Source organism: Vespula vulgaris, chromosome 3 (assembly GCF_905475345.1).
Source record: "Vespula vulgaris chromosome 3, iyVesVulg1.1, whole genome shotgun sequence".
NCBI lineage: Eukaryota > Metazoa > Arthropoda > Insecta > Hymenoptera > Vespidae > Vespula > Vespula vulgaris.
Genome location: NC_066588.1, coordinates 12,458,472 through 12,471,785, shown reverse-complemented (window position 1 = coordinate 12,471,785; position 13,314 = coordinate 12,458,472). Strand labels below are relative to the sequence as shown.

Sequence of the window (13,314 nt, the reverse complement as noted above, 5' to 3'; positions counted from 1 at the left end):
CTTTAATACGAGTTCTGTTGTTTCCTCGCGACGTAGAGAAAAAAAAGGTAAATACGTATTCGATCGTTTCTTATTGTTAATCGAAGCAAATCATCGATGATGTAACAAGATCTATACGATCGCTAAGTTAGGTAAATTAGTAGCTAGGAAAAGAAACGATTGAATAATAAAATTATAAAATTATTAGTTGCTGTTGTAAAACGTCTTACCGAAACGATATAAATCTACGAAGAAAATTACACCGAAGAAAGTTTCATTCCTTTCGCGTATTCACTGTACTCATCAAGTAAATAAAATCCCGTATCGAACAATTAAATTCGCTGTAGGTTCGATCGTTAATTCTTCCCGTCTATTTCCGGTTTAATCAGAGCGATCGATTTGTCGTTGGAAATGGTTATGGGGCCTCAAGGTTGGTTTGATTCGAAGAAGAGAAATGAAATAAGACGAAAATAGAAATACGAATGAGGAAAAATAGACGGATAACTGGATAAACAGATGGAGAAAGAGTTATTGTAAAAAGGAAAAGAAATGAGAAAATATGTTTCATACGTACGATTTCACTCGGCGAATTATTGAGATAATATCTCGGAGTTTTATTGACCTATCTCTTTTTCTGTCTTTTTTTTCTTTCTCTTCTTCTTCTTCTTTTTTTTTTTTATTTTTAATTATGAGATATCTCGGCTAGATCCTGATACGTCATCATTTTTACCGATTAGCTCGAAAAAGAAATCGTAGCGTAGTTTAATATCTCGCATCAATGATGATGTTTGTTCGTGCTTTAACTCTCTCAAGATTATTGTACGAGGTAGCGGTAGTGGTAGTACAAGTAATAGTGGTAATAGCACAGGTTGAATTTACCACGACCCTCCAGAGAACTCCCCTGATCCACTTTAAAGACGAACTTTCACGTAGATGTACTCGATAAAAAGTAACGATCGATGGAAAGGCGTGTAACCGTTAGAACGCTTACAGTGCGTTGCAACTCGAATCGCTTTTTTTCGATATTATCGATTCGCCGAGAGTAAGAGGCCTTTTCTTTCACGACGGATGAATCATAACTTTTCTCTTAAACGTATATTTACGAAACACAGTTAATAAAGTCGAAATCATTTTCGATGGATAAATGTTACTTTCTGTTCGATTCGAAATCTCATGATTTGCTAATTTAAATTTACGATAGATGACGATTAGAAAGGATATGACGAAAATATAAAAATTTCTTCTCAGTAATTATTAATTCTAATTAAAATAATATTAAATCGTAACTGTAATTAACGTTTTACAAACAAATTCTATTTCTATATAGAAGTATGGTAATATTCTAGTAACGTATATGTTATGTAGTATATAGATAAAATCTATGTAGATTTTAACAAATTGCTATTATTCAGCTCGAGTGCTGGATACATTTCTTTCTAACGATATTATATTAAGATCTACGAGTGCGCGAACGATTAAGAGAAAAAAAAATATACTTTGGACTCTATACTCGTAACTAATGATGTCGATTCGATATTTTCGACATTTATTTAAAGCTTCGTATCAAATCTCCGTTTTTTCTCTCAACCATCAATCTGTCCCCCCCCCTCTCTCTCTTTCTTTTTCGAAGAACTAGGGGGAAAGATGCGAAAGAGATACTCGATTATGCTGTTTTTACAAAGTTTGCGATATTCGGGAGAGTTAATCTCGCCCTCTTCCACCGATCGTGTCTCTCGAAGATTATTCAAATGAAAAATATGTTTTTATAAAATATGTTTTTCTCATTCGCTATTGTACGAGATGTATGTTCTATCTTTGGAAAAAGAAAAGAAAAATATATTATTTGCGAGTCTCGCGAAAGTTTCATTCTCTTCTCTTTTTGTTTTATTTTTAACTCGTTTTCTCTCTCTCTCTCTCTCTCTCCCCCCTATTTCGACCGATTGACAATAGGCTTATTGTCCCGACCACATCTCAAAGATATGTTTTATTTTTCCAGACAAGAAGATTAATACAGAAAATGTGTCAAGCCCAGTACGTTTCCTTCATACACACACATACACATATATGAATATATATATACACATATACATATACATATATGAAAATTCGTGCATGATTTATTAACTCGAGAACAAAAGAGTAGAAGAAAAAAGTATCGCTTTAACGTTGAAGAATAAACCATTTCTCCCAACGGTACATAAACGACATAGAAGACGAGAGAATAGTAGTACTAGGTGCATTCAATTCATGTATCGTATCGAAACTCAAAAGCGTGACATTTCAGTAAGGCTTTCGATTAAGCGTTCGCCTTTCAACCGAGAAACTCGCGAAACTCGTCGCGTCATTTTTCGTCTGACAATGTTATCGAAACTACTCAACGATGATACTCACTTACTCGTTAATGTCGCATCATGTCAGATCTCTACGCGAGAGATTTTAAAAGCATCATATTTCGAATGCAAATGAAAAGTACGCGTTGCATATATAAAAGCAAGTTTAGAAAGAGTGCATCCGTGAAATGACGGCTACAGAAGTAATGCAGATCGAACGAATGATTAATAATAATTATTTTCGTTTATTTTGGTTTCTTTATTTCCTTGTTTTTAACAAAGTCGAGTCATTACGAGAACGGGATCTGACCGACTTTTCGATTAGAGATTAGAGATCGCGCTTCTCACTCTGGCGATTCTTCATTCGTGCATCACCGAGTCTCTCTATTGGTATATACCCACATACATATATTCCTTTCTACTAAATAAACACGTGTATGTATTGTGTGTGTATGTGTGTGTGTACTAAGTATAACTATGTCGTACGCCACATCGTAACACGAGTTTCTTGCAAGGGTTCGGTATGGCTGATGTAATTCGATCATCTGCGAAGATCGCTTCAACCTCGTACGAACTTTTAATAATTTATTTTCTTTTTCTTTTTTCTTTTTTTTTTATTTGTTTGTTTGAGACAAAGTATAGTAGAACAATTTTTTTCTCTATTTTGACATACAATTTTTGATAAAGTTTACGAATTTAAGATCGTTTACGATAGGTGTGGACGTAATTGAACTTGATTGTCCCTTTTTCCGATTCATCATATCCTTGTGCATGCTTGTGTCAGGTATTCACGTCGTCAGCGCGCGTGAATTGAAGAACTGACACGAGTTGAGACAACAGACAATGTATAATCGTCAGTTTTTACAGAACAGCTAGTAAGTACTTACTTACTTACCAAGTCAATGTGCATTCCGTAAGAGAAACCAAAGTGCGACTTGTAAATAAACGTTGACGCTTATCTCATATTCGGTTCATGTTATATGCATTATTGTTTTTCTGCATCTACCTAAAACAATTCATTGTAATAATAAATCGATATAATAATATTACTTAAAAGAAACCTATAGCAATAACTAATATTTACGTCCCGTTGCAAAATGTATTAATATATATAATACATTTTTAATTTAACAATACATTTAACTTAACAATACAATTAATAATTATTTGGAATAATACATTTTATAATAAATATATATATATATAATAAAAGTTAATAATACATTTCTTATTATAAATTAGCAATAATAGTTGATGTACCGTGTGAAAATTGCTCGTGGGTTAGGCTTTTCACGGCGGGACAAAAAAATCGAGAGGGTGAAAAAAGGCAAAACTCGGATGATAGCCCAGAGAGGAAGGTAGTAATAATAGTTGATAGGGTTAGGTAAAGTTAGAAACGCGACGACGTATTGTAGAGCATAACTCACGTCACGTGACGCAAGTCACATAGCGTAGGGTGGCACTGGGGTATAATGTGACGTCATGTATTCGTGTTATTATGTATCGCGAGGGAATTCTCCCGGCAACCAGTCGGTTCAATGATGAAACAAAAAGGTAAATTTCAGTAAATTCATCGTGCATTACGTCATATGTCATCGATAATACTTGCCTATCGATGGAGAGATAATTATCACAGAGCGTAACCTGACAAATGGTAATCATTTTTTTTTTATGAAATATTTATATATGTGTTGTAATTATGATTTTATATAGATAGGTGACTCATGAAAGTATTCGAACTTTTGCTCGCTATTGAAACTTTAAATAATAAAAATATGCGTATTATATTTAAGTCTAGAAAGTAATGTTGCAACTACTATAAGGCAGAGATTGCATATACGAAATTTAAAGTATATCTAATAATATTTGTTTAAAGTTATCAAACATTCTTGTAAATATGTATTGAAAACAGAGTTATAAATGTATACGACGCCTAGAGATCAAGCGGTCAAACAATGTTTTTGTAGAGAAACTGTAAACGTTGGTAGATTCAGTCGATCTAGTGACATCGTGTAGCGAGGTTCGTCCTTCGTTGTGAATAACGTTAGTTTGTATAACGACAATGAGTCCTATAAAATCGGAAACGCAGATATACGAGGGTGAGTTAATATTAAAATTGTATAAAGATAGAAAATCATAAGCACATTATCGAATTAATAAGGAAATTTATATCTACTATTATATTATTAAAAGAACAAAAACCGAAGAACAATTACGGACAAATACCGTATAAATCGGTCAAATAAAGAAATAGTAGAAAAGAGAAAGTTATACGGGAAATAAAAAACGATCCAAATACATCGGCTACAAAACTTGTTGAAATAATTCCTAACAACTTTAAAAAAGATGTTTATCCCGAATTATGTCGCAGGATTTTACGCAATAATAATTTTCGTTGTAGAATTTCAAAAAAGACACGACGACTGAAAAGCTAGTGCATAATATGTAACATCGTCTCAAAGTCATATTTGAAGTCGAGGAAGGTTTAACGAAATATGAATATAAAATAAAATAAATGCGTATAATTAATATCCTCGGAATATTTTCACGGCTCTATTTAATCGTAGCTTTAAATAAATACTATTCGATTTATTTTAAATATAAATACATAATCTCGATAGTTGTGTTTTATAGTAGTTGCAACATTACTTTGAGAATTCAAATCTGACATGTATATTTTTACTATTTATAGTTTTAATACGAGCGTTCGAATATTTTCGTGAGTCGTGGGACGAAGGATGCGAGTTTGTATTGCAAGAGAGAAAGTATGGAAAGGACAAACCCTTGAAGGAAAAGTTATTGCCAAGTTCAAGTGAAAGTCTATGTAACTAATGGTAAGATAACGTTTTACCTGACGTCAGGGCCAGGGAATAATAGAAAAACTTGGGTTTCTCTCAAGAATCCAAAAAGGAAAATAGATATAAAAGATGTAACGTACGAGAGAACTAGAGAAACTTATTCGTTAGCTTCGAAGGAAAAATAAAGTAACAAGAAAAATCACTGATAGGTAGACGCGCGATAATAAATATTGCGTTATTCTGATTGATAATTATTATTGATGAATTATAATCAATGATATATGTATGTCTGACTAAATTTATCCATTACGGAAATAATTGTTTAAAAATTTATAAATTTTTTGTTTCTTCAAGATAACATGATAAATTAAAATTAGATGCAACTTACATGACTCATTTTCTTCATATGGGATAGCGTAACGATACAAGGATATCTGCGTGAAATCTGTGCAACGTGTTGTAAGAATTTACGACACGAGTTCTCACGATCGTAATTTTTGTCCGATTTTAGTGATCGAGAGTTCATTCGAAAGATAATCGAGATTCGAACAACCACACGAGATCAATTTTTTGAAATTTTCAAAACAGGCAAAATTACTCTCGATAATTACTTATTTTTTTAGGGGGGCATGACTTTTGCGGGAAAGATAAGATTTTTTTTTAAATCTGGAAAGCTTGTAAAAAATTTGTATCTCTTGAGAAAACTTTTAATCACCAAAATCAGACGGAAAATAAAACTATAAAAATTGATAACGTAGTAAACCCCCTTGCAAACGCATAAGAAGAGACTCCCCTTATGTATGTAGCATACAATTGTATATTTTTTTATGTTACATCAATTACATCAGCCTCGATAAATTGAAGGAAAACCGATTAACAACATGGGGGTTTATGCCATGAATTTTCATGGGTCGTAAATTTTTGTCCGATTTCGACGATCAAGTACTCATTCGAAAGATAAAGATTTTTTTCTTTCCACGCGAAATCCTTGTCTCCGATTTTCAAAATAATAACACTTTTGAAAATTACTTATTGTCTATTTATTTATACGCGATTTTGACGAAAAGGAAAAATATTTGTTTTCAAAAGTCGGGAACAATAATATTAAAAAACGATAAAAAATCCATTATCTTTGGAACGAGGACTCGATTACCAAAATGAGCAGGCCTCATGAGGTTTCATGGCGTAATAAATCCTTGCGAACGAATAGGAATAGAACTCCCTTGAAATAAGTTTTAGTTGCTCGATACATTGTGACATAATTAATATATAAATACGATTTATACAAAACCGTTAATGTAATCTTTCTAGGCAATTTCCGGCTGAGCCACGATTTCGCGATAAGGCTATATAACGATGATGCAATAGCCCGATAAATCTATCCGCGATGCAACATTATCTTGAGGCCAAAGTAAATAAAATGTAGACTTTTATTTCTGTTTCGTATTAAAGAATGAGAAGTCTCGTAGATGTTACTAAATCATTCACGATATTGGGCTGATATATGTACATGTACATGTAGCTTGTAGCATGAAGATCGTATATAATTAGAAAAAGAGAGCACATTAGGCTAAGTTAAGATATTCTGGGAATTCAGTGCCGTGTTTTGAAATTCTTGGCCCGTATCGACGCGTGGCGAATTCGCTCCTTATATAATTTTATTATATTACGTTTCTACTTGTTCATTGAGTATACGATTAGTAGTAGACGATGTCGCTCGCGAATGTTCTAAAATCTCTTCTTTTTTATTTGTAATTTGATATCTTTCCCGAGCAAGGAAGTTTAACAGTCGAGTATAACCTCCGTTATCAAACGTCGATAACTATGCAATCGCACGAGGAAATGAAGACATAGATTTCGGCCGACGGAAATAATTCAACAACGTAGTAGTGTTTAGTAAACTGATTCTCGCGCTCTCTCTCTCTCCCGCCTTTTAAAAATTTTCTTTAGTTTGCAAATCGGGAGGGTCAGTCGGTCGTGGTCACGAGATTGTGACCTATTGCATACATATGATGCGTCTCGAATATGCATAATCGCATATGTATAATAGAAACGGTTGTATGCAAGCGAGCCGTTGGTAAAAGATATACTCGGTTGCACCTGACTGGCTAGATCGGTTTTATACCGCTTCCTTTTACAACAACCCCTCGTCGTCGTCTGCTGTGCCCGTCTCCTCGTTACGCCTGTCACGTCTTTCATTCGTTGCAATTCCGGGATAATTATCGCGATACGGAGAAGATGAAGAAGCTCGAGGAGAGGCTCGATAACATAATTCCTTTCTTGATCTTGGGATCCACGATCGTCTGTGACGTAAGGAAACACTGAAACGGCTCGAGGCATGCCGGTGACCTTGAATTTTCCTCGCGTGCCAAGATTACGTCCACTCCACTCGAGTCTCGACCAATTATATATACTCTCCGTTTTCTCTTAGCTAGTGACGATTTTTGTCCCTCTTCTTCTCTTTTTTGCAAATTGGTTTCTTAATTTTACAATTACAGACGCGTAAGAAAGGATTGATCCAAAATAATAGTGATGTGCGTATTTGAAATCATCACGTTAAAATATAGGACGCCGTGAACAATTTTAAATACGACGCGTTACATTCGTGCGCAATAATGATATAATCTTTCTCGTTTTGTTTTCTCTTTCCGCAGATGTGGATCTTCAGACTCAAATCGATACTTCTCTCGAGATGCCAGCTACTTATCAGACTCTCGTTGCACGCGCCCAACTCGCTCAACAATGCTGCGGGCTGGCACGCGAACAAACGAGAATCTGCGAGAGACTGGTTCACGATCAACATCTCCAGCAACAGGGTTGGGCCGCGGTGGTTGCCAATCTCGAGGACATTACGCAGATGTTTCAATCGAGAGCGGAACTATTGCAGCAAAGTTTCACCGTTTACCTCGCCGAGAGGCAACAACAAATGCAATTGTTGAACAAGTGAGTTATCTCGAAAAGTAGAGCGCTAGTATATAAGTAGATATAACGGGAATATGTCGTTCGAAAAAATGAAAACTTTGGACGTTCGTGCAGCTTCCAGCAGGATTTGGAAACTCTAGCAAAGATTCCAATTTTACCTGCGCTGAGGGCCCAAGCGGAAGGTCTCCTGAGTCCGGACGATCAAGCGGAAAACTCGGAGCAACAGTCAGAGAACAGCGAGGAAGTTTTAAGTCTTCTTCGATGGATCTCCGCGAAGGACAATCAAAGTAGTTTGGAACAGGTGGCCGAGCAATGCAGCCGAGGCTTGGAACAGTTCGACGAAAGGGTGATGGAAACGTTGAAGGCCGAAGTGAACGCCGCGATTGACAATGCGAACAAGCAAGACATGAAGGAAATAAAGGGCCTTGGGGAGAGGCTCTTCGCTCTGGAACAGCTAATGGCACAAACGAAGAAGCTCGTTCACGAGCAGGGCGAGCTCGCTCAGGGATTTCTTCAGAATCAAAATCGCGCAAACAATCTCGGAGATGCGAGCGTGTTACCCGATCTCTGTACCTCGCATAGGAGGCAATTAGTCGTTATGCTTCAGAATCATAATCAGCTGCGTGACATTCGGCGCAGGTGTACCAAAGCAAAGGAGGAGTTGTCCGTTAATATCTATCATCGGTTGAAATGGATAATGTACGTGGAGAACAAGATGATGGAGGTCGACGGCAAACTCGTGATGTATCACGAGAGCCTGAAACGTTTGAGACGTCATCTCGAGGTACTGCAGCAGATTCACTTGGCACCTCAAATGTATATGCGTGCTGTCGCCGAGGTCGTCAGAAGGCGAACCTTCTCTCAAGCGTTTCTCGTGTGGGCCAGCAATCTCGCCTGTCAGTTGTTGACCGTACATACGGAGGAACTGGCACGTAGGCGCGAGTTCCAAAGTAAATTCGACGGTCACTTCCTGAATACCCTCTTCCCCGGTCTGGAGGACACGCCACCGGCGTACGCCACGGAGGCTCCCTCGGTTTTCGACAATGGATTACCAAAGGTAAGACTCTCGTTGAAGGCCCTTCACGTTCCTACGACGGTACTAACAACGACGTCTTCTTACCTTTACAGTTAACTGCGAGCGACATGGAGTCCCTAAGATCGCAGTTGCCCGGTTTAGCGCTGAGCATCTCTACGCCGGATTTGAACAGCATAACGCAGTTCTTTCTCTCGAAAAGTCTGACCGAAGCAAGCACGGAAGGGAACAAAGAGAAAGAAAGTATGTCGGCGCGGGTGGATGGTCCTTCCAAAGAGCAGGATCGCGTTAGAGTGCCGGCGCTGAGCGACAGGTAGAAGACAATGCGACGAACGGTGACGCGTTTGCCGCCACCATTTCTACTAAATTAAAGTTGCGGCTCGATGCGCGAGGTCATTAACACACTCCTGTGCTATTTCAGAGGTGGATTTGAGTCGGAAACGGATACGGAAGAGTTCGAGAAAATTGGACAAGGGACGACGGATTCGAAACCTAGTTCCTTCGACGGCACCCAACAGAAACGTCAGAAACAATTGGAGGTTGGTGCCTCGCGAAGCGTGTCCCCCGCTTCCTCCAGCTCGACTAACGTCTCGCCATTAAACACGAAGGTCGCAGACCTGACAAGCCGATTTTCCACATCGAACGAACCCGGTTCCTTCCATTTTCCTAGTCTTACCATCGGCGAACGACCGTCTCAGTTAAGTCCTCTCACCGAGTGCGCGGAGAACGGTGAATCTTCCAGTCAGTTGCAAAGTGCTACATACGGTTTTCCAAAGCATCGGCAAATAACTCCGTCCGTATCCTCCGACAAGATCGAGGAGACGAATTCCTTGTGTCCGAATCCTCCTACCTTACCTCACTCCGTGACGTGCGACGGCCAGCAACAGCAGCTACAGTATTACCAGCTGTCCGGTAGCGGTGGTAGCAGCCCTTCCATCGGGGTTGGCGCTACCGACTTCATGGGTACCGAGTTTTACATGGACGATTCTTTGCCGAGCAGCCTCAGCGAACCTCCCGCCGACGGGCACCAGGCTATCGTTTCCTTTCTTCAGGTACTGGACGACTTACAGCTCGCAAAAAGACCTTGTAGTCGTAGCCGTAAACGTTCCATTACCTTCCTAATAATCAATCATGCTCTCGCACTCATCTGGGTTCCCCGATGTGATCATTTGGCGGACAGCTTCTCCTTGTATTTCCTGTTTGATGCAATCTTTTCTCTGTGTTCTCCCTTTTCTTTGCTCTCTTAGGTACGTTAATGATCCTAGATCGTTTTAATAATTTCGACCCGAAGCCGATTACTACTTGTTTACTTTTATGCGAATAGATCTGAACATTTGGGTACGTATCTTTTGCTTGCACGTTCATTTCATGATTGTTCGTTTAATCCTTTTGTGCCTGCTAATTATTGATGTTCGCTTGAATTTCCAATCGATGTGAGTGCCTGTATCGCGTTATGTTCCTTTTAGAAACAGTAATGTGCGGACCTGTGCGCGTGTGCGTGCATCTTTTGAATTTTTCAGGATAGCTGCCGTCGCACTCTCGTGTCCTAACTCCTTACCTTGTAAAAAAACACTTGGATATTTGGACACATACTTGGATCCATACAGTGGAACACTTGTGACGCGCAATGGAACACTGATTCGCGTTATGAATCAATGGATCATTGGATATATATATATATATGTGTGTGTATATACGTACATATATACATATATCGTGTCAAAAACACGATAGCTTGTCGTACGAACGAGATTCGTTCTAATAATAACTCCATCAGCGGTATCAAATGGATTTTTGCCTGTTGACACATCAAAACATTAGACTTTTTTCCTCGAATACGAATCCTATCCTTGATTAATACGAATTAATAGAACTGTTATGTTTTTCTCAAAAGAATTATTACACACACACACACACACATTTTTTCAATCTGTTATTATTATGATTCATTACGTAAGAAAGCAAAATGGATGATTACAAAAATATTGATCGAATTTTCCATGACGTCCGTTATTTCAGGAGAGCCTCGGCAATACTCGCGAAGAAGTGGAAAGATTGCGTTCGATTCTAAGGAGTATGAAAGTGGTCGTGAGCGAAGCCTTGACCTCCGTCCGAAAAGAGTTGGTCGTTTTACGAGATCGATCGGATTTCGGTAACAGTGGTCTTGCGGAGTTGACAGAGCGTATTCGTGAGGCGTTAACGTTGTACTCGAACGAGTGCGACCGTCGTTTGCGAGAACGCGAGCAAGAATTAACCGTAGATCACGAGCTCGAAATGGGTGACGTTAAGAAGCTGATACAGAGCCGAGACGAAGAGATCCGTATCGTGAAGAGGACTCTACTGGAAAAGGAAACCGAGTTGGCCGAGCACGAACGTCTGCTCGGCACAATGCGTCAGAAATTGGATGCGGAGCAAGCTGACATGAGGAATTTGCAATCTCGTCTACACCGGCAAATGGATGAGACCTTGGAACAGGCTCGTATCGACAAGGAAACAGCCGTCGAGAAGGTAAATGACGAGAAGTTTGTGGAAATCGCTTCTTTGACCAATTCCTTAACCCAATGTCAGAAACGCATAAAAGAACTCGAAGAGAATTTGGCAGCTGCTAGAACGGAACAACAAAAGATGGTGAAGGAGGCTACGGACAAGTTGCAATTGGAGTATAAGACCGAGTTAGAGGCTATTAGAAGCCGTTTCAAGTTAACGGCGGTTAGTATAATGGAAAGGAGTCCTAGCGATTCGAGTTTGGAAAAGATAGAGGTAAGTTCCTTTCAAATCTCTCGGTTAACGCGTTTATCGGATACGTGTATTATTTGACAAGTTTTATCGTTATCGTTTTCCTTCTTTCTTTTTTTTTCAGCGGCCCGACGTTATCGAACTTGTTAATCACGAGGCGATATTAGCGCAAGCGAAGGAAGATATGAAACTCGAGAAATCAGCAGCTATCCGTACCGCGATTGAAAAAGAACGTGCCGATTGCGTGGCCAAATTGGACCACGAACTTCGATTGGCCAGGCAAGTGGTACAAGAGAGGGAGAGGAAAATTGAGTTGTACAGGATAAGGGAAGCTGCGCTTATGGAAGAATGTACATGGTATAAAAATACGATTACACGATTAACCAAATGTGAAAATTTGTCTAGGGAGGCGCTCAATGAAAAGGTATGGATATCGTTTCAAACCGATTTCCCTTAGATCCGTTTACCTCGAATTAATTAATCACCGCGATCTAATCCACGCGTAGGTAGAGAATTTGGAAACCGACAAAGGTTGGCACGAAGGGAAACTCTCTTCCGAGAGAAAGAGTCGGGATCAGAAAGAGAACATAGTCCTTATAATCGAATCGGCGTCGCGAAAGGAATTCGGTGACGATCGTTTGGATATGAGTCAAAGCAATTTGGGAGAAGCCATGAAAAGTTTGGAAAGTGACAAGGACGAGGTCGAGGCTTCGGAATCGAAAAAGGTACGATTGGAAGCGGACGACGATCGTTCTCGTTTATCGAGAAGACTCGAGATTCTCGAAAACGACAATAAGAGACTATCCGCCGAATTGAAGATGATTAAAGAGAGTAAAGAAGTTTCTGACGCCAAAGTCGAGGCTTTAGAGGCCGACAAGGTTCGCTTGGAAATCGAATTGGTGAAGGAACGAAGCAGAAGAGATTTCGCAGAGTCCTCTTCTTCGTCCGATGGTCGCGAAAAGGAAATGAACGCTTCCGTTGCCATCGTTTCTGGATCGTCATCGAGTCGCGATGCTGCGACTAGTCCGGATGGCGCCGTACCTTACTTTCACTTGTCGCACCTTTGGAAGAAAAAGAACATTACAAAATTGGTTCAACAGGGTCGTATTACGGTAACCACGTGCAATCCCGGCGACATGGTCCTCGTTGTTTGGGATCCGATTCATTGGAGTTACGCCTTGCTTCAGGAATCCTCGACCCTTTATTTTGTAAATTCGGATTGCGTGGAGTCCTTAGGATTTACTGCCGACGGGGCTCCCAAGATATACGAAGCTATCGTCGAGGTTATCAATAAGGAGTACTGCATAGCAAGGAAGGTAAAATCTTTCTCTATTCCATCGTTAGTGACTTTTATTTGCTGTTATTATTGCGCATTGATTCGCACGATTCTCAATCCTTTTATTTGGTATTTGTTATTATACCGAGTGCGTATACTTTCCTTTTCTTTTTCTTTTTTTTTCTCTCTCGTATAGTATCCGTTTCGTCTAGTACTTATTAATCTTTTATTGAACCTTGT

The 13,314-nt window shown here is 39.1% G+C and overlaps 1 protein-coding gene across 12 annotated transcripts in view; it reads left to right on the top strand.

The window, feature by feature from the left end:
* Window positions 1-13,314, top strand: part of LOC127062261 (RB1-inducible coiled-coil protein 1) — a 45,281-nt gene that overhangs the window by 25,603 nt on the left and 6,364 nt on the right. For 8 of the 12 annotated variants that reach the window (XM_050990142.1, XM_050990139.1, XM_050990144.1 and 5 more), the window contains 7 exons: window positions 7,762-8,050; window positions 8,144-9,086; window positions 9,158-9,375; window positions 9,484-10,114; window positions 11,082-11,822; window positions 11,923-12,222; window positions 12,305-13,114. In XM_050990142.1, coding sequence (XP_050846099.1) covers window positions 7,762-8,050; window positions 8,144-9,086; window positions 9,158-9,375; window positions 9,484-10,114; window positions 11,082-11,822; window positions 11,923-12,222; window positions 12,305-13,114 — 3,932 coding nt within the window. Of the gene's footprint in view, window positions 1-3,551; window positions 4,409-5,001; window positions 5,144-7,761; window positions 8,051-8,143; window positions 9,087-9,157; window positions 9,376-9,483; window positions 10,115-11,081; window positions 11,823-11,922; window positions 12,223-12,304; window positions 13,115-13,314 lie in introns of those variants that run through there. The other 4 variants (XM_050990146.1, XM_050990141.1, XM_050990145.1 and 1 more) reach the window with 4 other exon arrangements.